Source organism: Eucyclogobius newberryi, unplaced genomic scaffold, assembly GCF_026437365.1.
Source record: "Eucyclogobius newberryi isolate DKJ021-1_F unplaced genomic scaffold, fEucNew1.0.hap1 SCAF_12, whole genome shotgun sequence".
NCBI lineage: Eukaryota > Metazoa > Chordata > Actinopteri > Gobiiformes > Gobiidae > Eucyclogobius > Eucyclogobius newberryi.
The window spans coordinates 36,725,936-36,749,080 of record NW_027315746.1 but is presented as its reverse complement, the minus strand read 5'-3'; the positions used below and the strand labels follow the sequence as shown (position 1 = coordinate 36,749,080).

The window sequence follows — 23,145 nt, the reverse complement described above, 5'->3', positions numbered from 1 at the left end:
AAGTTGTGCTCCAATCTGGATGTGGGTGCAGGACAAGACTCTAAACCCTCGTATTCTGGAAACAGGCTGAAAGTTATTGATGAATGTAAATATCTGGGACATACAGTACAGCACATTATCTGTGCTGACCTGTCTGATGACAGACACATGATAGACTGTGTCGACTCATGCTCGTGTGCAGGCTCGTGTGCAGGTGCAGGCTCGTGTGCAGGTGCAGGCTCGTGTGCAGGCGCAGGCTCGTGTGCAGGCGCAGGCTCGTGTGCAGGCTCGTGTACAGGTGCAGGCTCGTGTGCAGGTGCAGGAGGCTCGTGTGCAGGTGCAGGCTCGTGTACAGGCTCGTGTGCAGGTGCAGGCTCGTGTACAGGCTCGTGTGCAGGTGCAGGAGGCTCGTGTGCAGGTGCAGGCTCGTGTGCAGGTGCAGGCTCGTGCGCAGGTGCAGGCTCGTGCGCAGGTGCAGGCTCGTGTGCAGGTGCAGGCTCGTGCGCAGGTGCAGGCTCGTGCGCAGGTGCAGGCTCGTGTGCAGGTGCAGGCTCGTGTGCAGGTGCAGGCTCGTGCGCAGGTGCAGGCTCGTGCGCAGGTGCAGGCTCGTGCGCAGGTGTAAATACTAACTCAAAGTGTGATCTCATATTCTGTTTCAGTTGAAAATGGCTGACGTTAAGAACTTTCTTTACGCCTGGTGCGGGAAGAAGAAAAAGACCCCGAGCTACGACATCAGAGCTGCAGGAAACAAGAACAGGCAAAAGTTTCTTTGCGAGGTGAGTTCTCTTTACTGTCCAGTCACTCTGGTCAGGGCCAATGGCAGGGCCTATGGCAGGGCTTTTCTTTCCTCAAGCACTGTTGCCCCTGACACATTTTTTTGGAGCACAAGCAAATCCATTTATAATATGGCCGTGGCTGGAGAGCCGCAGTTTCAGGGACCGCGGCATTTCCCTTATAGCCTCATCCCTAACCCTAACCCTAACCTTAACCTTAACCTTAACCTTAACCTTAACCCTAACCCTAACCCTAACCCTAACCCTAACCTCAACCCTAACCCTAACCCTAACCCTAACCCTAACCCTAACCCTAACCCTAACCCTAACCTTAACCTTAACCTTAACCTTAACCCTAACCCTAACCCTAACCCTAACCCTAACCTTAACCCTAAACCTAACCTTAACCCTAACCTTAACCTTAACCCGGCCTAAAACGGCACTAAAACGCGGTCAAATAGCGGTGCAGCGGGTTGTCGCCCTGCAGCGGGTTATCTCCCTGCAGCGGGTTGTCGCCCTGCAGCGGGTTGTCGCCCTGCAGCGGGTTGTCGCCCTGCAGCGGGTTGTCGCCCTGCAGCGGGTTATCTCCCTGCAGCGGGTTGTCGCCCTGCAGCGGGTTGTCGCCCTGCAGCGGGTTGTCGCCCTGCAGCGGGTTGTCGCCCTGCAGCGGGTTGTCGCCCTGCAGCGGGTTGACTCCCTGCAGCGGGTTGTCGCCCTGCAGCGGGTTATCTCCCTGCAGCGGGTTGTCGCCCTGCAGCGGGTTGTCGTCCTAGAGCGGGTTATCTCCCTGCAGCGGGTTGTCGCCCTGCAGCGGGTTGTCGCCCTGCAGCGGGTTGTCGCCCTGCAGCGGGTTGTCTCCCTGCAGCGGGTTATCTCCCTGCAGCGGGTTGTCGCCCTGCAGCGGGTTGTCGCCCTGCAGCGGGTTGTCGCCCTGCAGCGGGTTATCTCCCTGCAGCGGGTTGTCGCCCTGCAGCGGGTTGTCTCCCTGCAGCGGGTTATCTCCCTGCAGCGGGTTGTCGCCCTGCAGCGGGTTGTCGCCCTGCAGCGGGTTGTCGCCCTGCAGCGGGTTGTCGCCCTGCAGCGGGTTGTCGCCCTGCAGCGGGTTGTCGCCCTGCAGCGGGTTGACTCCCTGCAGCGGGTTGTCGCCCTGCAGCGGGTTATCTCCCTGCAGCGGGTTGTCGCCCTGCAGCGGGTTGTCGCCCTGCAGCGGGTTATCTCCCTGCAGCGGGTTGTCGCCCTGCAGCGGGTTGTCGCCCTGCAGCGGGTTGTCTCCCTGCAGCGGGTTATCTCCCTGCAGCGGGTTGTCGCCCTGCAGCGGGTTGTCGCCCTGCAGCGGGTTGTCGCCCTGCAGCGGGTTGTCGCCCTGCAGCGGGTTGTCGCCCTGCAGCGGGTTGTCGCCCTGCAGCGGGTTATCTCCCTGCAGCGGGTTGTCGCCCTGCAGCGGGTTGTCTCCCTGCAGCGGGTTATCTCCCTGCAGCGGGTTGTCGCCCTGCAGCGGGTTGTCGCCCTGCAGCGGGTTGTCGCCCTGCAGCGGGTTGTCGCCCTGCAGCGGTTTGTCGCCCTGCAGCGGGTTGTCGCCCTGCAGCGGGTTGTCGCCCTGCAGCGGGTTGTCGCCCTGCAGCGGTTTGTCGCCCTGCAGCGGGTTATCTCTCTCCAGAGTGTACAAACAGAATGTGGTCTGACAGAGGCGCTCTGTTCCAGGTCCGTGTGGATGGCTATAACTACACCGGGATGGGGAACTCCACCAATAAGAAGGATGCTCAGGCTAATGCAGCCCGAGATTTTGTGAATTACCTGGTCCGTCAGGGGGAGATGAGCGCTGCTGAGGTCCCGGCTGTGGGGGTGAGTGTCCATGTTCTTCACTTTGTGTGTCTCATGGGAGTTGCTCACACTCGTTCCCTGTAGGTTGGAGCTCCAGAGATGGATCAGACTGTTGGAGGTGGTCAAGCAGGAGATGGCTTTGGAGACCTGCCCTCCAGCGGCCCTTTGCCTCCTCACCTGGTGGTCAAAGCTGAACAAGGTATAATCAATAATGATGCAAGAGACGGGAGATGTACAGCACGTTCTGTTCTTGACACTTTGCTTCAAACTGCAGTGAAAATCAAGTATTACCCATTACTGACTACTCACTGTGGCACCAGCAGGAGGCCGCTCCATGTTTAGTCCTGACTCTGGCACCAGCAGGAGGCCGCTCCATGTTTAGTCCTGACTCTGGCACCAGCAGGAGGCCGCTCCATGTTTAGTCCTGACTCTGGCACCAGCAGGAGGCCGCTCCATATTTAGTCCTGACTCTGGCACCAGCAGGAGGCCGCTCCATGTTTAGTCCTGACTCTGGCACCAGCAGGAGGCCGCTCCATGTTTAGTCCTGACTCTGGCACCAGCAGGAGGCCGCTCCATATTTAGTCCTGACTCTGGCACCAGCAGGAGGCCGCTCCATGTTTAGTCCTGACTCTGGCACCAGCAGGAGGCCGGTCCATGTTTAGTCCTGACTCTGGCACCAGCAGGAGGCCGCTCCATGTTTAGTCCTGACTCAGGCACCAGCAGGAGGCCGGTCTATGTTTAGTCCTGACTCTGGCACCAGCAGGAGGCCGGTCCATGTTTAGTCCTGACTCTGGCACCAGCAGGAGGCCGCTCCATATTTAGTCCTGACTCTGGCACCAGCAGGAGGCCGCTCCATGTTTAGTCCTGACTCTGGCACCAGCAGGAGGCCGGTCCATGTTTAGTCCTGACTCTGGCACCAGCAGGAGGCCGCTCCATGTTTAGTCCTGACTCAGGCACCAGCAGGAGGCCGGTCTATGTTTAGTCCTGACTCTGGCACCAGCAGGAGGCCGCTCCACACACTGATCTGTTGGATGCAGTGACATCCACTGGTCCATATTCACCTGTGACAGTGAAACATAGATCTGACTCGTCTGCATCATGTGATACATTTTCACTGCGTGTCATGTGACCTATCTGCAGCATGTAGAGGTTGAACAGAAGGGGACCCAGGACTGACCCTTGGGGCGCCCCACAGGTCAGGGGCATGTGGTCTGAGACACAAAGTACTTCCTGTCTTCCAGTTAGGACCTTCACCAGTTTAGGGCGGGGGACAACAGCAGTCTCAGTCACCATGACAACAGCAGTCTCAGTCACCATGACAACAGCAGTCTCAGTCACCATGACAACAGCAGTCTCAGTCACCATGACAACAGCAGTCTCAGTCACCATGACAACAGCAGTCTCAGTCACCATGACAACAACAGTCTCAGTGTGATGAGGTCTAAAACCTGACTGAAAAACATCTAATGAGTTGTTTATTAAAGGTCCCATATCATGTCAAATGGACCTTCTTACAGTGCTGTTGGTGCCTCATATATGTGCCCAAAGTGTTTTTTTGATTGATTCCCGCAGTTTTAAGCTAGAGAACAGTCTATATCCTTTCCTCAGATCTGCAAATGGACGGGGGCTACTCACAAGGGCTCGTCATGATCACGGACCCTCCCCCTCTCCCTCCCCCTTCCCCCCCGGCTCCGCGCCGAGGGGGGAAGGGGGTTAATTTCACGTTGCACAGGAGAGCCTGCTGCACTGTGAATCTTCGGACTTGTGTTGTGGAACTTACAACAAAGTTACATTTGAGTGCTGGCACAGACGATGGAGCGCGAGAGCGTCTCCACACTGAGACTACGTCACGGGGTGGACGAGGGCGCCGGATCGCTCTTCGCAAGGGTGGGGGAGAATCTCAAACCGTGTGCATTTCCGGGTTTGTGAGAGAGGTCCAAGGTATGGGTGATATTTCATAAATATTATGTTATGGGTGTTGCACAACAGTTATTATTATCAAATACACTCTTGGGGTTGACTACGAAACAGGAAAAATAGCATGATATGGGATCTTTAAGAGGAAATCTGTGAGCTGTTGTAAACAACCTTTTCAAGGACTTTGGCCCAAAATGTCAGATTAGAGAGGGGGGTTTGTTCATCTGTTACTGTGGCAACAGGACACGCCCGTTGTTACTGCAGCTTCCAATTATTTCAGAGAAATATCTTTCCCTAGTTCTACATAAGATTAGGTTGTACATGTTCAGCTTTTCTTTGTAAATCTCTTTTTGAACCTGGAGCTTTGCCTTGTGCCATTTCCGTTCGGCCCTGCGGCACTCCCTTTTCTGTGCCCTGACCCAATCATCATGTCTCCATGGCAACTTCTGCTTATTTTGAACCATTTTAGCCTTCACAGGGGCGATGGTGTCCAGAACATTCAAAACACTAGATGTAACAGAGTTCAACAAATCATTTACATTAGAACATGAGACATTTTCAAAGTTGATCATTTCCATAAACAGTGCACCTGTGCCATCACTTATGTGTCTCCTCTGAACAGCTGCAGGACCAGCCTCTGAACAGCTGCAGGACCAACCGGTGGTTTGGGAGAAACAGACGGGTCAAAGAAGACACAGAAATGATCAGACAGAGCAACATCGATCACATTAACATTTGAAATATTTACCCCCTTTGTAATTATGAGATCTAGAGTGTGTCCTTTGCTGTGGGTGGAGCCTCTCTGCTGTGGGTGGGGCCTCAAGACTGAAGGTTTCAAGGACAGCATCAAGCTCTTTAGCGTTTCTGTCACAAATATGATCAACATGCACATTGAAATCACCTGTAATGACCAAACCATCAAAGTCTGTGCATACGACTGAAACAGAGAATGAATGAGACTGTTTTAGCTCCATTTTAAAGGAGAACACCCAAAAGAACAACTTGTGGGTAATTATTTCATCTCTAAAGATTGCACAAACTGTGTGTGTGTGTGTGTTGCAGGGGACTCGGCTGGAAGTGTTCCCATCCCAGGCGTGACAGGACTGGGCTACTCGACAGCCAGGGAAAAGCCAGGTTTTGGACCAGGACCAGGAGGTCCCCAGTGGGAGGCTGGGGCCAACCTGAAGGAGTACTACGCCCGCAGAGATGAGCAGGAGGCTCAGGCGGTAACGGCCCCAGTCTGTCTACAGGGGGTATAGAGCTCCTGCACTGGTGTCCCAGGCCACTAGAAGGTTCTGTTCATGTTCTAGAGTGTCACATGTTGAACCTGAACACGGCCCATTGGCAGGAGAGAGATGAAGAGCAACGAGCCTCAAGTTTTGCTCTTGCGTAGCAATAAATCTGCACAAATCTGGACATCTCACTCATCAAAAATGTCACTGAATTACAATTCCAGAAATGCAGTTTGTTCTGGCTTTCTCCTGTACGTTTCTTCTCATCCTCAATCTCTGAACCTCTGATCAAATTTGTTGGTCATGGTACTCTGCCTCCCTCCTGAAAACGTGGAGTTTGTGACGCGTGACAACTGTGGGCGCTCTATATTGGCCTTGAACAATGAACAACCATTTCATGATGAAGCTTCAATGCTAATATCTTCTTTATTGTTTGATTTTGTGAAGACCCTGGAGTCGGAGGAGGTGGACCTGAATGCTAATCTCCACGGAAACTGGACACTAGAAAACGCCAAAGCTCGGCTAAACCAGTTTTTCCAAAAGGAAAAAATGAGTGCTGAGTACAAGTACAGCCAAGTGGGGCCGGATCATAACAGGTCTGGACCCAATCGCCACGGAAACATAGGTCTTAGTTTAGGAGAACATGATCATTGTTGGAGGTGTGTTTTTCTGCCTGACTGCTGAGAAGTGTCATTCATCTGGGACAAAGTGGAGTCTAACCAACGCTGAGGCGTGTTGAGGCCACGCCCTTTAAAGGAACATTCTGGAATGGAGGCAAACGTGAGATCTAGTCATGTGACTACATACTGAAAACACCGCTTAAAAACACTGCACCAATACTTAAAGAACGCTCAGAGCGAGGGCCCGCGTGACCCTCTGCACACATGCAGCGCTCAGAGCGAGGGCCCGCGTGACCCTCTGCACACATGCAGCGCTCAGAGCGAGGGCCCGCGTGACCCTCTGCACACATGCAGCGCTCAGAGCGAGGGCCCGCGTGATCCTCTGCACACATGCAGCGCTCAGAGCGAGAGCCCACGTGACCCTCTGCACACATGCAGCGCTCAGAGCGAGGGCCCGCGTGACCCTCTGCACACATGCAGCGCTCAGAGCGAGGGCCCGCGTGACCCTCTGCACACATGCAGCGCTCAGAGCGAGGGCCCGCGTGACCCTCTGCACACATGCAGCGCTCAGATGGAAATACTTGGTGTTAGTGTGAGGGTCCTGTTCAGTCTGCCTCCATTCACTCATGTGACATTGAAGGGTTCTAATCACAAACAGTGTGAGTGTGAGTGTGAGTGTGAGTGTGAGTGTGAGTGTGAGTGTGAGTGTGAGTGTGAGTGTGAGTGTGAGTGTGAGTGTGTATAACGGAGGGCAGTGGCAGCAGAAGTGTGTCCCCTCAGACATGGACAGCCTTTAGGCGTCTCTAAAGCTGCTCCATGGACAGTCTGGGCCTCATCCTGTCCTCATGCTGCTGTCATTGTCCTCACAGGGTCCAGGATGTGTCTTTATAAAACCAAGTCTGTCAGAAAAACACACCTGCAACAGGTGAGTGAAGCTTCTGTGGGAGGGGCTTCTGTGGGAGGGGCTTCTGTGGGAGGGGCTTCTGTGGGAGGGACGCGCATTCAGAGAAGTTACAATATCTCTTCAGTGTTGAATAATGGCCCCGCCTCCTGAAGCTTCTGTTGTGCTGACCATGGTCACATGACGCAGGTCAGAGGTTATGGCTGTTTGACCAGTGTTTGGACGTCTTCTGTCGCCACAAATGAACCAAGAGACACATTTCCCCATTGATTGGTGGAATATCCAAAAATGTTAAACCTGATCATTTTAAGACTTACAATCTTTAACTATGACATCAAAACTCTTGGTTTAGACTTTTCCAAATGAGTTTATCCATGTGTAAATGTGACACAAGAGCCAGTGTCCAGATGAAAGGGACTTATATAGTCTGACATTATGACCTCACATTATACAACATATTTCCTTTCAAATATGCAAGTGCAGTCCCATCTGCAGGGGCCCGATCTGCAGGGGCCCGATCTGCAGGGGCCCGATCTGCAGGGGCCCGATCTGCAGGGAGGGGCCCGATCTGCAGGGAGGGGCCCGATCTGCAGGGGCCCGATCTGCAGGGAGGGGCCCGATCTGCAGGGGCCCGATCTGCAGGGAGGGGCCCGATCTGCAGGGGCCCGATCTGCAGGGAGGAGCCCGATCTGCAGGGAGGGGCCCGATCTGCAGGGGCCCGATCTGCAGGGAGGGGCCCGATCTGCAGGGAGGGGCCCGATCTGCAGGGGCCTGATGTGTTTTGGTGTTTGCAGGAGCTTCATTGCTGAGATGCAGCTGATGGTGAGGCAGCTCGGCAGAAGTAAGTATCTTCACCCGCAGTGCATCATGGGAGTTCTAAAGTACTCAGTGTTATTATGATGAAGCTGAATGTGTCCTCTGTCCTGGACCTTCAGTCTCACCCTCTGCACTTGTCCTTTCTCTGCGTCCTCTGTCCTGGACCTTCAGTCTCACCCTCTGCACTTGTCCTTTCACTGTGTCCTCTGTCCTGGACCTTCAGTCTCACCCTCTGCACTTGTCCTTTCACTGTGTCCTCTGTCCTGGACCTTCAGTCTCACCCTCTGCACTTGTCCTTTCTCTGCGTCCTCTGTCCTGGACCTTCAGTCTCACCCTCTGCACTTGTCCTTTCACTGTGTCCTCTGTCCTGGACCTTCAGTCTCACCCTCTGCACTTGTCCTTTCACTGTGTCCTCTGTCCTGGACCTTCAGTCTCACCCTCTGCACTTGTCCTTTCACTGTGTCCTCTGTCCTGGACCTTCAGTCTCACCCTCTGCACTTGTCCTTTCTCTGCGTCCTCTGTCCTGGACCTTCAGTCTCACCCTCTGCACTTGTCCTTTCACTGTGTCCTCTGTCCTGGACCTTCAGTCTCACCCTCTGCACTTGTCCTTTCTCTGCGTCCTCTGTCCTGGACCTTCAGTCTCACCCTCTGCACTTGTCCTTTCACTGTGTCCTCTGTCCTGGACCTTCAGTCTCACCCTCTGCACTTGTCCTTTCACTGTGTCCTCTGTCCTGGACCTTCAGTCTCACCCTCTGCACTTGTCCTTTCTCTGCGTCCTCTGTCCTGGACCTTCAGTCTCACCCTCTGCACTTGTCCTTTCACTGCGTCCTCTGTCCTGGACCTTCAGTCTCACCCTCTGCACTTGTCCTTTCACTGCGTCCTCTGTCCTGGACCTTCAGTCTCACCCTCTGCACTTGTCCTTTCACTGTGTCCTCTGTCCTGGACCTTCAGTCTCACCCTCTGCACTTGTCCTTTCACTGTGTCCTCTGTCCTGGACCTTCAGTCTCACCCTCTGCACTTGTCCTTTCACTGTGTCCTCTGTCCTGGACCTTCAGTCTCACCCTCTGCACTTGTCCTTTCACTGTGTCCTCTGTCCTGGACCTTCAGTCTCACCCTCTGCACTTGTCCTTTCACTGTGTCCTCTGTCCTGGACCTTCAGTCTCACCCTCTGCACTTGTCCTTTCACTGTGTCCTCTGTCCTGGACCTTCAGTCTCACCCTCTGCACTTGTCCTTTCACTGTGTCCTCTGTCCTGGACCTTCAGTCTCACCCTCTGCACTTGTCCTTTCTCTGCGTCCTCTGTCCTGGACCTTCAGTCTCACCCTCTGCACTTGTCCTTTCACTGTGTCCTCTGTCCTGGACCTTCAGTCTCACCCTCTGCACTTGTCCTTTCACTGTGTCCTCTGTCCTGGACCTTCAGTCTCACCCTCTGCACTTGTCCTTTCTCTGCGTCCTCTGTCCTGGACCTTCAGTCTCACCCTCTGCACTTGTCCTTTCACTGTGTCCTCTGTCCTGGACCTTCAGTCTCACCCTCTGCACTTGTCCTTTCACTGTGTCCTCTGTCCTGGACCTTCAGTCTCACCCTCTGCACTTGTCCTTTCACTGTGTCCTCTGTCCTGGACCTTCAGTCTCACCCTCTGCACTTGTCCTTTCACTGTGTCCTCTGTCCTGGACCTTCAGTCTCACCCTCTGCACTTGTCCTTTCTCTGCGTCCTCTGTCCTGGACCTTCAGTCTCACCCTCTGCACTTGTCCTTTCACTGTGTCCTCTGTCCTGGACCTTCAGTCTCACCCTCTGCACTTGTCCTTTCACTGTGTCCTCTGTCCTGGACCTTCAGTCTCACCCTCTGCACTTGTCCTTTCTCTGCGTCCTCTGTCCTGGACCTTCAGTCTCACCCTCTGCACTTGTCCTTTCACTGTGTCCTCTGTCCTGGACCTTCAGTCTCACCCTCTGCACTTGTCCTTTCTCTGCGTCCTTTGTCCTGGACCTTCAGTCTCACCCTCTGCACTTGTCCTTTCACTGTGTCCTCTGTCCTGGACCTTCAGTCTCACCCTCTGCACTTGTCCTTTCACTGTGTCCTCTGTCCTGGACCTTCAGTCTCACCCTCTGCACTTGTCCTTTCTCTGCGTCCTCTGTCCTGGACCTTCAGTCTCACCCTCTGCACTTGTCCTTTCACTGCGTCCTCTGTCCTGGACCTTCAGTCTCACCCTCTGCACTTGTCCTTTCACTGCGTCCTCTGTCCTGGACCTTCAGTCTCACCCTCTGCACTTGTCCTTTCACTGTGTCCTCTGTCCTGGACCTTCAGTCTCACCCTCTGCACTTGTCCTTTCACTGTGTCCTCTGTCCTGGACCTTCAGTCTCACCCTCTGCACTTGTCCTTTCACTGTGTCCTCTGTCCTGGACCTTCAGTCTCACCCTCTGCACTTGTCCTTTCACTGTGTCCTCTGTCCTGGACCTTCAGTCTCACCCTCTGCACTTGTCCTTTCACTGTGTCCTCTGTCCTGGACCTTCAGTCTCACCCTCTGCACTTGTCCTTTCACTGTGTCCTCTGTCCTGGACCTTCAGTCTCACCCTCTGCACTTGTCCTTTCTCTGCGTCCTCTGTCCTGGACCTTCAGTCTCACCCTCTGCACTTGTCCTTTCACTGTGTCCTCTGTCCTGGACCTTCAGTCTCACCCTCTGCACTTGTCCTTTCACTGTGTCCTCTGTCCTGGACCTTCAGTCTCACCCTCTGCACTTGTCCTTTCACTGTGTCCTCTGTCCTGGACCTTCAGTCTCACCCTCTGCACTTGTCCTTTCACTGTGTCCTCTGTCCTGGACCTTCAGTCTCACCCTCTGCACTTGTCCTTTCACTGTGTCCTCTGTCCTGGACCTTCAGTCTCACCCTCTGCACTTGTCCTTTCACTGTGTCCTCTGTCCTGGACCTTCAGTCTCACCCTCTGCACTTGTCCTTTCTCTGCGTCCTCTGTCCTGGACCTTCAGTCTCACCCTCTGCACTTGTCCTTTCACTGTGTCCTCTGTCCTGGACCTTCAGTCTCACCCTCTGCACTTGTCCTTTCACTGTGTCCTCTGTCCTGGACCTTCAGTCTCACCCTCTGCACTTGTCCTTTCTCTGCGTCCTCTGTCCTGGACCTTCAGTCTCACCCTCTGCACTTGTCCTTTCACTGTGTCCTCTGTCCTGGACCTTCAGTCTCACCCTCTGCACTTGTCCTTTCTCTGCGTCCTTTGTCCTGGACCTTCAGTCTCACCCTCTGCACTTGTCCTTTCACTGTGTCCTCTGTCCTGGACCTTCAGTCTCACCCTCTGCACTTGTCCTTTCACTGTGTCCTCTGTCCTGGACCTTCAGTCTCACCCTCTGCACTTGTCCTTTCTCTGCGTCCTCTGTCCTGGACCTTCAGTCTCACCCTCTGCACTTGTCCTTTCACTGCGTCCTCTGTCCTGGACCTTCAGTCTCACCCTCTGCACTTGTCCTTTCACTGCGTCCTCTGTCCTGGACCTTCAGTCTCACCCTCTGCACTTGTCCTTTCACTGTGTCCTCTGTCCTGGACCTTCAGTCTCACCCTCTGCACTTGTCCTTTCACTGTGTCCTCTGTCCTGGACCTTCAGTCTCACCCTCTGCACTTGTCCTTTCACTGTGTCCTCTGTCCTGGACCTTCAGTCTCACCCTCTGCACTTGTCCTTTCACTGTGTCCTCTGTCCTGGACCTTCAGTCTCACCCTCTGCACTTGTCCTTTCACTGTGTCCTCTGTCCTGGACCTTCAGTCTCACCCTCTGCACTTGTCCTTTCACTGTGTCCTCTGTCCTGGACCTTCAGTCTCACCCTCTGCACTTGTCCTTTCACTGTGTCCTCTGTCCTGGACCTTCAGTCTCACCCTCTGCACTTGTCCTTTCACTGTGTCCTCTCAGGGGTCACAGCTCGAGAACATGGCTCCAATAAGAAGTTGGCAGCTCAGTCGTGTGCTCTGTCTCTGGTGCGCCAGCTGTACCACCTGGAGGTCATCGAGGCCTTTTCTGGGGTCACCAAGAAGAAAGACGGAGAAACTGTAAGACCCGGGACGGACTCGGGACAGACTCGGGACAGACTCGGGACAGACCAGGGACAGACCAGGGACAGACTCGGGACAGACTCGGGACAGACTCGGGACAGACCAGGGACAGACCAGGGACAGACTCAGGACAGACTCAGACTTGGGACAGACCAGGGACAGACCAGGGACAGACTCGGGACAGACCAGGGACAGACTCGGGACAGACTCGGGACAGACCAGGGACAGACCAGGGACAGACCAGGGACAGACCAGGGACAGACTCAGGACAGACTCAGGACAGACTCAGACTTGGGACAGACTCGGGACAGACTCGGGACAGACTCGGGACAGACCAGGGACAGACCAGGGACAGACTCAGGACAGACTCAGGACAGACTCAGGACAGACTCAGGACAGACTCAGACTCGGGACAGACTCGGGACAGACTCGGGACAGACCAGGGACAGACTCAGGACAGACTCAGGACAGACTCAGACTTGGGACAGACCCAGCGTGTTGTCTCTTTCAGTTGGAGCCTTTTGACGTGAGCGTCTCTCCTGAGCTGCAGCAGCAGCTGGCCAGTGTCCTCCAGGAGCTCAGCATCAGTGTCCCAGCTCCAGTGAGTGGCACATTTCAGTATTGGCCCCATGTTCCACAGAGGAACGAGGCCCTTGAACTGCACAGATCAAAAGTCATAAATGTGTAAATGTTGTTGTCAGCCGTCTCAGCCTGGTGAAGCCGTGTCTCTGCTTCAAGCCAAGATGGCCACGTTTGAGCCGTCCCAGAAGCAAAGCACAGCTGGAGTGGTCCCCTGGTCCCCTCCTCAGGTCAACTGGAACCCCTGGACCAGCAGCAATATTGACGAGGGCCCGCTGGCCTTTGTAAGTACTCTCACATCAGCCGATAGCAGAGCAGAGGGTGGATCCTCTGAGGCACGAGTGGAGGACGCTCCGTCAGGGCGTGGCTCACTCCGTCAGGGCGTGGCTCGCTCCGTCAGGGCGTGGCTCGCTCCGTTAGGGCGTGGCCCGTCAGGGCGTGGCTCGCTCCGTCAGGGCGTGGCTCACTCCGTCAGTACGTGGCTCGCTCCGTCAGGGCGTGGCTCGCTCCGTTAGGGCGTGGCCCGTCAGGGCGTGGCTCGCTCCGTCAGGGCGTGGCTCACTCCGTCAGTACGTGGCTCGCTCCGTCAGGGCGTGGCTCGCTCCGTCAGGGCGTGCCTCACTCCGTCTGGGCGTGGCTCGCTCCGTCAGGGCGTGGCTCACTCCGTCAGTACGTGGCTCGCTCCGTCAGGGCGTGGCTCGCTCCGTCAGGGCGTGGCTCACTCCGTCAGGGCGTGGCTCGCTCCGTCAGGGCGTGGCTCGCTCCGTCAGGGCGTGGCTCGCTCCGTTAGGGCGTGGCCCGTCAGGGAGTGGCCCGTCAGGGCGTGGCTCGCTCCGTCAGGGCGTGGCTCACTCCGTCAGTACGTGGCTCGCTCCGTCAGGGCGTGGCTCGCTCCGTCAGGGCGTGGCTCACTCCGTCAGTACGTGGCTCGCTCCGTCAGGGCGTGGCTCGCTCCGTCAGGGCGTGGCTCACTCCGTCAGTACGTGGCTCGCTCCGTCAGGGCGTGGCTCGCTCCGTCAGGGCGTGGCTCACTCCGTCTGGGCGTGGCTCGCTCCGTCAGGGCGTGGCTCACTCCGTCAGTACGTGGCTCGCTCCGTCAGGGCGTGGCTCGCTCCGTCAGGGCGTGGCTCACTCCGTCAGGGCGTGGCTCGCTCCGTCAGGGCGTGGCTCGCTCCGTCAGGGCGTGGCCCGTCAGGGCGTGGCTCGCTCCGTTAGGGCGTGGCCCGTCAGGGAGTGGCCCGTCAGGGCGTGGCTCGCTCCGTCAGGGCGTGGCTCACTCCGTCAGTACGTGGCTCGCTCCGTCAGGGCGTGGCTCGCTCCGTCAGGGCGTGGCTCACTCCGTCAGTACGTGGCTCGCTCCGTCAGGGCGTGGCTCGCTCCGTCAGGGCGTGGCTCACTCCGTCAGTACGTGGCTCGCTCCGTCAGGGCGTGGCCCGTCAGGGCGTGGCTCGCTCCGTCAGGGCGTGGCCCGTCAGGGCGTGGCTCGCTCCGTCAGGGCGTGGCTGGCTTGTTTGCTAATGGGAGGGAGAACTTGACCCACTACAATTATTCTCCTCAGCACATGAACTCTGACACATCCTAAAGGTCATGTCGCACCTCAGGGATGAACGTGAGCTGCAGTGTGACCGTGTTTATCTTAGACTTGGAGACTTTTAAAGACTGTAGCATTGTTTTGAGCCCTGACATGAATAACCTCTGGTTACAGGGCAGTCTTAGTCTGTGTATTGTGCTCCTGTCTTTAGTGCACTCCAGAGCAGATCAGTGACGACCTCTACAACGAGCACACTCAGCGGCTGGAGCACGACACGGAGCTCCAGAAGGTACGTTTAATGTTCTACACCATCAGCCTCCTGCTGGTGCCAGAGTCAGGACTACACATGGAGCGGCCTCCTGCTGGTGCCAGAGTCAGGACTAAACATGGACCGGCCTCCTGCTGGTGCCAGAGTCAGGACTAAATATGGAGCGGCCTCCTGCTGGTGCCAGAGTCAGGACTAAACATGGAGCGGCCTCCTGCTGGTGCCAGAGTCAGGACTAAACATGGAGCGGCCTCCTGCTGGTGCCAGAGTCAGGACTAAACATGGAGCGGCCTCCTGCTGGTGCCAGAGTCAGGACTAAATATGGAGCGGCCTCCTGCTGGTGCCAGAGTCAGGACTAAATATTGAGCGGCCTCCTGCTGGTGCCAGAGTCAGGACTAAATATGGAGCGGCCTCCTGCTGGTGCCAGAGTCAGGACTAAATATGGAGCGGCCTCCTGCTGGTGCCAGAGTCAGGACTAAACATGGACCGGCCTCCTGCTGGTGCCAGAGTCAGGACTAAATATGGAGCGGCCTCCTGCTGGTGCCAGAGTCAGGACTAAATATGGAGCGGCCTCCTGCTGGTGCCAGAGTCAGGACTAAATATGGAGCGGCCTCCTGCTGGTGCCAGAGTCAGGACTAAATATGGAGCGGCCTCCTGCTGGTGCCAGAGTCAGGACTAAACATGGAGCGGCCTCCTGCTGGTGCCAGAGTCAGGACTAAACATGGAGCGGCCTCCTGCTGGTGCCAGAGTCAGGACTAAACATGGAGCGGCCTCCTGCTGGTGTCTTTGTGACTTGAATACGTTTGTGGTGGTAATATGACTTGTGTTGTGGTCAGCTGCTGCTGGAGCGGGAGCAGCTTCCTGTGAAGGAGTTTGAGCAGGAGATCATGTCCGCTCTGGACAACAATTCCGTGGTGATCATCAGAGGAGCCACTGGGTGTGGAAAGACCACCCAGGTCCCACAGTACATCCTGGACCGCTTCATAAAGGCGGGCAGGGCGGCCCACTGTAACATCGTGGTCACTCAGGTGAGTTTAGAAACACTGAGCTGGACAAATGAGCCTCTGATGGTTTGACCTCCCGTTGTGTCCAGCCTCGGAGGATCAGCGCCGTGTCTGTGGCAGAGCGAGTGTCCTGTGAACGAGGAGAGGACGTGGGACAGAGCTGTGGATACAGCGTCCGCTTTGAGTCCATCTTCCCTCGTCCTCATGCCAGCGTCCTCTTCTGCACCGTGGGTAAGATGAGACCACGCCCACATCTGTCATGTACTGTCACCAAGTATATGTCTGCATCAAGTGTCAGGGCGTCGGCCAAGGCTCTGCATACAAGTAACTATAGTGACCTGGAGGTATGAGTGTCCATAATAACATGCTCTTGTGTGGAACACTTCTGTAGAACACTTGTAGAACACTTGTAGAACACTTGTAGAACACTTGTGTGGAACACTTGTAGAACACTTGTAGAACACTTCTGTAGAACACTTGTGTGGAACACTTGTGTAGAACACTTCTGTAGAACACTTGTAGAACACTTGTGTGGAACACTTCTGTAGAACACTTCTGTAGAACACTTGTAGAACACTTGTAGAACACTTCTGTAGAACACTTGTGTGGAACACTTGTGTAGAACACTTCTGTAGAACACTTGTAGAACACTTGTGTGGAACACTTGTGTAGAACACTTCTGTAGAACACTTGTAGAACACTTGTGTGGAACACTTCTGTAGAACACTTCTGTAGAACACTTGTAGAACACTTGTAGAACACTTGTAGAACACTTGTGTGGAACACTTCTGTAGAACACTTGTGTGGAACACTTGTAGAACACTTGTAGAACACTTCTGTAGAACACTTGTGTGGAACACTTGTGTAGAACACTTCTGTAGAACACTTGTAGAACACTTGTAGAACACTTGTAGAACACTTGTAGAACACTTGTAGAACACTTGTGTGGAACACTTCTGTAGAACACTTGTGTGGAACACTTGTAGAACACTTCTGTAGAACACTTCTGTAGAACACTTGTGTGGAACACTTCTGTAGAACACTTCTGTAGAACACTTGTAGAACACTTGTGTGGAACACTTCTGTAGAACACTTCTGTAGAACACTTGTAGAACACTTGTAGAACACTTCTGTAGAACACTTGTGTGGAACACTTGTGTAGAACACTTCTGTAGAACACTTGTAGAACACTTGTAGAACACTTCTGTAGAACACTTGTGTGGAACACTTGTAGAACACTTGTAGAACACTTGTAGAACACTTGTGTGGAACACTTGTGTGGAACACTTGTGTAGAACACTTGTGTAGAACACTTGTGTAGAACACTTGTGTAGAACACTTGTGTAGAACACTTCTGTAGAACACTTGTGTGGAACACTTCTGTAGAACACTTCTGTAGAACACTTGTAGAACACTTGTAGAACACTTCTGTAGAACACTTGTGTGGAACACTTGTGTAGAACACTTCTGTAGAACACTTCTGTAGAACACTTCTGTAGAACACTTGTAGAACACTTGTGTGGAACACTTGTGTGGAACACTTCTGTAGAACACTTGTGTGGAACACTTGTAGAACACTTGTAGAACACTTCTGTAGAACACTTGTGTGGAACACTTGTGTAGAACACTTCTGTAGAACACTTGTAGAACACTTGTAGAACACTTGTAGAACACTTGTAGAACACTTGTGTGGAACACTTCTGTAGAACACTTGTGTGGAACACTTGTAGAACACTTCTGTGGAACACTTGTGTAGAACACTTGTGTGGAACACTTGTGTAGAACACTTCTGTAGAACACTTGTAGAACACTTGTGTGGAACACTTCTGTAGAACACTTGTAGAACACTTGTAGAACACTTGTGTGGAACACTTGTGTAGAACACTTGTGAAGAACACTTGTGTGGAACACTTGTGTAGAACACTTGTGTAGAACACTTGTAGAACACTTGTAGAACACTTGTGTAGAACACTTGTGTAGAACACTTGTAGAACACTTGTAGAACACTTGTGTGGAACACTTGTGTGGAACACTTGTGTGGAACACTTGTGTAGAACACTTGTGTAGAACACTTGTGTAGAACACTTGTGTAGAACACTTGTGTAGAACACTTGTAGAACACTTGTAGAACACTTGTGTAGAACACTTGTAGAACACTTGTAGAACACTTGTGTAGAACACTTGTGTAGAACACTTGTGGAGAACACTTGTGGAGAACACTTGTAGAACACTTGTAGAACACTTGTGTAGAACACTTGTGTAGAACACTTGTAGAACACTTGTGTAGAACACTTGTGTAGAACACTTGTAGAACACTTGTAGAACACTTGTGTAGAACACTTGTGTAGAACACTTGTGTAGAACACTTGTAGAACACTTGTAGAACACTTGTAGAACACTTGTAGAACACTTGTAGAACCACTAGATCTTAAAATAACTGCATTTAGGAGAAAGTACATGGGCCTGGCTCACGTGAAGCAGTCTGTAAACTGTCCCCGGTCACGCCCCCTGCTGGCTCCGGTCACGCCCCCTGCTGGCTCCGGTCACGCCCCCTGCTGGCTCCGGTCACGCCCCCTGCTGGCTCTGGTTGCTGGCTCCGGTCACGCCCCCTGCTGGCTCCGGTCACGCCCCCTGCTGGCTCCTCCGGTCACGCCCCCTGCTGGCTCCTCCGGTCACGCCCCCTGCTGGCTCCTCCGGTCACGCCCCCTGCTGGCTCCTCCGGTCACGCCCCCTGCTGGCTCCGGTCACGCCCCCTGCTGGCTCCGGTCACGCCCCCTGCTGGCTCCTCCGGTCACGCCCCCTGCTGGCTCCGGTCACGCCCCCTGCTGGCTCTGGTCGCTGGCTCCGGTCACGCCCCCTGCTGTCCCCGGTCACGCCCCCTGCTGGCTCCGGTCACGCCCCCTGCTGGCTCCGGTCACGCCCCCTGCTGGCTCTGGTCGCTGGCTCCGGTCACGCCCCCTGCTGGCTCCGGTCACGCCCCCTGCTGGCCCCGGTCACGCCCCCTGTTGGCTCCGGTCACGCCCCCTACTGGCCCTCACCACCTCCACATTCAGATAAAATGCTCTCTTCTTCTCTTTCTAGGTGTTTTACTGCGAAAGCTTGAGGCTGGGATCAGAGGCATCAGTCATGTGATTGTGGATGAAATCCACGAGCGAGACATAAATGTGAGTTGTGTGTCCTGTGCCTCTTAATGAGACAATAGTCCCTTCATTTACATGCAGTAAATAGTCTGAATAGTCTGTGTTCTACAGGGGTCGGACTCTTACACCTACTGGTCAAAATAATCCTATTATAATGTAATATGAAGATTTACAGTATCTAGTTTGTTGAAGTTATTATTTCATTGGGTTTGTTTAGAGCAGGAGTGTCAAACTAGTTTGGGTCGCGGGCCAAACATAACATAAAATAGTTATTTATATTTATATGGCCTAGTAACAGTTCTATGTGGACACTGTTGCACAAATCTGCAGCAGTCTGTGATTGATTTCTGATATGAAATGTGGATATCACAGACCTGTTGCTGCACAAACTCAATATGAGCTCATTATTTTTTATAGATGAATCTTGGTGAGATAAACTCTTCATGTAGTGAATGAAATGAGTCCATTCTGTTTGTGAGTGTGGACACTGTCACGTGAGTGTGGACACTGTCACGTGAGTGTGGACACTGTCACGTGAGTGTGGACACTGTCACGTGAGTGTGGACACTGTCACGTGAGTGTGGACACTGTCACGTGAGTGTGGACACTGTCACGTGAGTGTGGACACTGTCACGTGAGTGTGGACACTGTCACGTGAGTGTGGACACTGTCACGTGAGTGTGGACACTGTCACATGAGTGTGGACACTGTCACAGCAGCTTCACTCTGTCATGTTCAGACTTTATTACACTCTGACCTGTGTTTTTACCTGTGGCTCCTGATCTGTCCAGCTTTGCACTGGTTTAGATGTTTTCCTCACAGAGCATCATCACTGAAGTGTTTTCTTGTTGTTAGCTCCACATTAGCTTCATATTAGCTCCACATTAGCGCCACATTAGCTTCACATTAGCTCCACATTAGCTCTACATTAGCTCTACATTAGCTTCACATTAGCTCCACATTAGCTTCACATTAGCGCCACATTAGCTTCACACTAGCTCCACATTAGCTTCACATTAGCGCCACATTAGCTTCACATTAGCTCCACATTAGCTCTACATTAGCTTCACATTAGCTCCACCTTAGCTCCACATTAGCCTTATTTGTGCACAGCCATGAGCTGAGCCTGGGCACACGTCGTGGCCTTTGCACAATAAAAGACTCTTTAAACGGTGCAATCCAGGACTTATGTCACTGTGACTCGCACAAGAATTCTAATGTTGTGTTGTCAAATATGAGCCGCCCTCAAAGTGGCCCAAGAGGCCGGAAATATGGCTCATGTGCTAAATGTAATGGACGAGCCTATTGTCATAAAGCAGTGAACGTCTAATGTGATCCAAATGCTCTGTGCACACTCCGCACTCTGAGTATGATCAGAATGGACGAGATGTAAATGTAGTGAACATGAGTGACCAGAGCTTCTTGTGTGGACAGACGGACTTCCTGATGGTGGTCCTCAGAGACGTGGTCCAGACTTACCCTGAGGTGCGGGTCATCCTGATGTCAGCCACCATCGACACCACCATGTTCAGCCAATACTTCTTCAACTGCCCCGTCATCGAGGTGTACGGACGCACTTTTCCTGTTCAAGGTGACCACAGACACGTCCTGCTGTGGAACCAGCCTGTGGCGCACATTGTAACCTCGAACATATTTTCTTTTTAGAGTATTTTCTTGAAGATTGCATTCAGATGACAAATTTTGTGCCTCCTCCAAACGACCGCAAGAAAAAGGACAAAGATGAAGAGGGAGGAGAGGATGACGTAAGTAGATCATCTTGTACCTAACCTCCATCTTCTTCTGCTTATCCGGGGCCGGGTCGCGGGGGCAGCAGTCTAAGCAGGGACTCCCAGACTTCCCTCTCCCCAGACAATTCTTCCAATTCACCCGGGGGGATCGCGAGGCGTTCCCAGAACCACCGAGAGACATGGTCCCTCCAGCGTGTCCTGGGTCTTCCACGGGGCCTCTTCCAGGTGGGACCATGGATAGGGTGTGGCTCGCCGCAGCATGTTACAAACACCCCCAGTGGCCACTCCATCGGTACTGCAGCCATAGAAATCACGCAGTGATACAGTACCAGTAGCTGCAATGAACATGATTTAAGGCAGAAGTGTGCGGAACGAGACAAAGATTTATGGACTTTGACTTAAAACGACACAGAAGACATGGGAGGTCCATCTGACGTTACAGATGGAGCAGATTCAGGGAGAGGACTTATCAAGGCAAGGCAAGTTTATTTGTAGAGCACATTTCATACACAAGACAATTCAAAGTGCTTCACAGCAGGAAAAATGCATTCAAATCACAAAGAAATTACAGAAACAGAAATACAATAAAATTAACTAAATTAAACATTAAAAATTAAATAAAGAACACCTAGCCACAAAGGGTAACGTGTTTTCGGAGTCCAACTTCTTTTTAAATAAATCACAAACAAAAGAGAAGAGTGCAAAGAAAAAATCCTTTCAGTCATATGCGCAGCTAAACTTTTAGCTTAGATTTGAACATTGTCAGAGTTGAACCTGTCTCACATCTTCAGGAAGAATGTTCCAGGTTTTAGCTGCATAAAACTGAAACGCAGATTCCCCATGTTTAGTCCTGACTCTGGCACCAGCAGGAGGCCGGTCCATGTTTAGTCCTGACTCTGGCACCAGCAGGAGGCCGCTCCATGTTTAGTCCTGACTCTGGCACCAGCAGGAGGCCGGTCCATGTTTAGTCCTGACTCTGGCACCAGCAGGAGGCCGGTCCATGTTTAGTCCTGACTCTGGCACCAGCAGGAGGCCGGTCCATGTTTAGTCCTGACTCTGGCACCAGCAGGAGGCCGGTCCATGTTTAGTCCTGACTCTGGCACCAGCAGGAGGCCGCTCCATGTTTAGTCCTGACTCTGGCACCAGCAGGAGGCCGCTCCATGTTTAGTCCTGACTCTGGCACCAGCAGGAGGCCGCTCCATGTTTAGTCCTGACTCTGGCACCAGCAGGAGGCCGCTCCATGTTTAGTCCTGACTCTGGCACCAGCAGGAGGCCGCTCCATGTTTAGTCCTGACTCTGGCACCAGCAGGAGGCCGGTCCATGTTTAGTCCTGACTCTGGCACCAGCAGGAGGCCGGTCCATGTTTAGTCCTGACTCTGGCACCAGCAGGAGGCCGGTCCATGTTTAGTCCTGACTCTGGCACCAGCAGGAGGCCGGTCCATGTTTAGTCCTGACTCTGGCACCAGCAGGAGGCCGGTCCATGTTTAGTCCTGACTCTGGCACCAACAGGAGGCCGCTCCATGTTTAGTCCTGACTCTGGCACCAGCAGGAGGCCGCTCCATGTTTAGTCCTGACTCTGGCACCAGCAGGAGGCCGCTCCATGTTTAGTCCTGACTCTGGCACCAGCAGGAGGCCGCTCCATGTTTAGTCCTGACTCTGGCACCAGCAGGAGGCCGGTCTATGTTTAGTCCTGACTCTGGCACCAGCAGGAGGCCGCTCCATGTTTAGTCCTGACTCTGGCACCAGCAGGAGGCCGGTCCATGTTTAGTCCTGACTCTGGCACCAGCAGGAGGCCGGTCCATGTTTAGTCCTCACTCTGGCACCAGCAGGAGGCCGCTCCATGTTTAGTCCTGACTCTGGCACCAGCAGGAGACCGCTCCATGTTTAGTCCTGACTCTGGCACCAGCAGGAGGCCGGTCCATGTTTAGTCCTGACTCTGGCACCAGCAGGAGGCCGGTCCATGTTTAGTCCTCACTCTGGCACCAGCAGGAGGCCGCTCCATGTTTAGTCCTGACTCTGGCACCAGCAGGAGACCGCTCCATGTTTAGTCCTGACTCTGGCACCAGCAGGAGGCCGCTCCATGTTTAGTCCTGACTCTGGCACCAGCAGGAGGCCGCTCCATGTTTAGTCCTGACTCTGGCACCAGCAGGAGGCCGGCCCCTGAGAACAGGACTAATGTGATGGTACTTCCTGGTTCTAGTCAGGACCCGAGCAGCAGCGTTCTGGATGAACTGCAGCTGTTTTACAGCTCGTTTGGAGAGACCAGTGAGCGGCCGTTACAGTCTAATCTACTGGAGACAAACACATGGATAAGTCTCTCTAAATCTGGTTTTGACACTATATTTTTTATTTTGGCAATGTTTTTTAGATGGTAAAAAGCTGCTGATGTTATTGATTTGACGTGGCTATTAAAGTTCAAGTCTGAGTCCATTATTACCCCCAGATTTATAATTTGGTTTGTAGGTTTTAGAGCGAGACTCTGGAGGTGACCGCTAACACTTTCTCTTTGTTTCTTTTGGGCCAAAGACGATTATTTCAGTCTTGTCTGAGTTCAGCTGGAGAAAGTTTTTTTGCATCCACAAACTGATCTGTTGCACCAGCAGGAGGCCGGTCCACAAACTGATCTGTTGTTGCAGTGACAGAGTGAATCTACTGGTCCATATTCACCTGCGACAGTGAAACATAGATCTGACTCGTCTGCACAATTGTGATACATTGACACATTTTCACTGCGTATCAACTGACCTATCTGTAGCATGTAGAGGTTGAACAGAAG

The 23,145-nt window shown here is 53.4% G+C and overlaps 1 protein-coding gene across 1 annotated transcript in view; it reads left to right on the top strand.

The window, feature by feature from the left end:
- The first annotated feature begins 622 nt into the window (after positions 1–622).
- The window catches only part of dhx9 (DEAH (Asp-Glu-Ala-His) box helicase 9), a 90,028-nt gene continuing 67,505 nt past the window's right edge, over positions 623–23,145 (top strand). Inside the window, exons 1-15 of the mRNA XM_072440521.1 lie at positions 623–755; positions 2,454–2,594; positions 2,658–2,772; positions 5,553–5,716; positions 6,170–6,318; positions 8,038–8,084; positions 11,963–12,099; positions 12,614–12,703; positions 12,804–12,965; positions 14,424–14,501; positions 15,314–15,505; positions 15,571–15,712; positions 18,563–18,645; positions 20,056–20,212; positions 20,287–20,384. Coding sequence (XP_072296622.1) covers positions 645–755; positions 2,454–2,594; positions 2,658–2,772; positions 5,553–5,716; positions 6,170–6,318; positions 8,038–8,084; positions 11,963–12,099; positions 12,614–12,703; positions 12,804–12,965; positions 14,424–14,501; positions 15,314–15,505; positions 15,571–15,712; positions 18,563–18,645; positions 20,056–20,212; positions 20,287–20,384 — 1,866 coding nt within the window. The 5' untranslated portion in view covers positions 623–644. The remainder of the gene's footprint in view (positions 756–2,453; positions 2,595–2,657; positions 2,773–5,552; positions 5,717–6,169; positions 6,319–8,037; positions 8,085–11,962; positions 12,100–12,613; positions 12,704–12,803; positions 12,966–14,423; positions 14,502–15,313; positions 15,506–15,570; positions 15,713–18,562; positions 18,646–20,055; positions 20,213–20,286; positions 20,385–23,145) is intronic.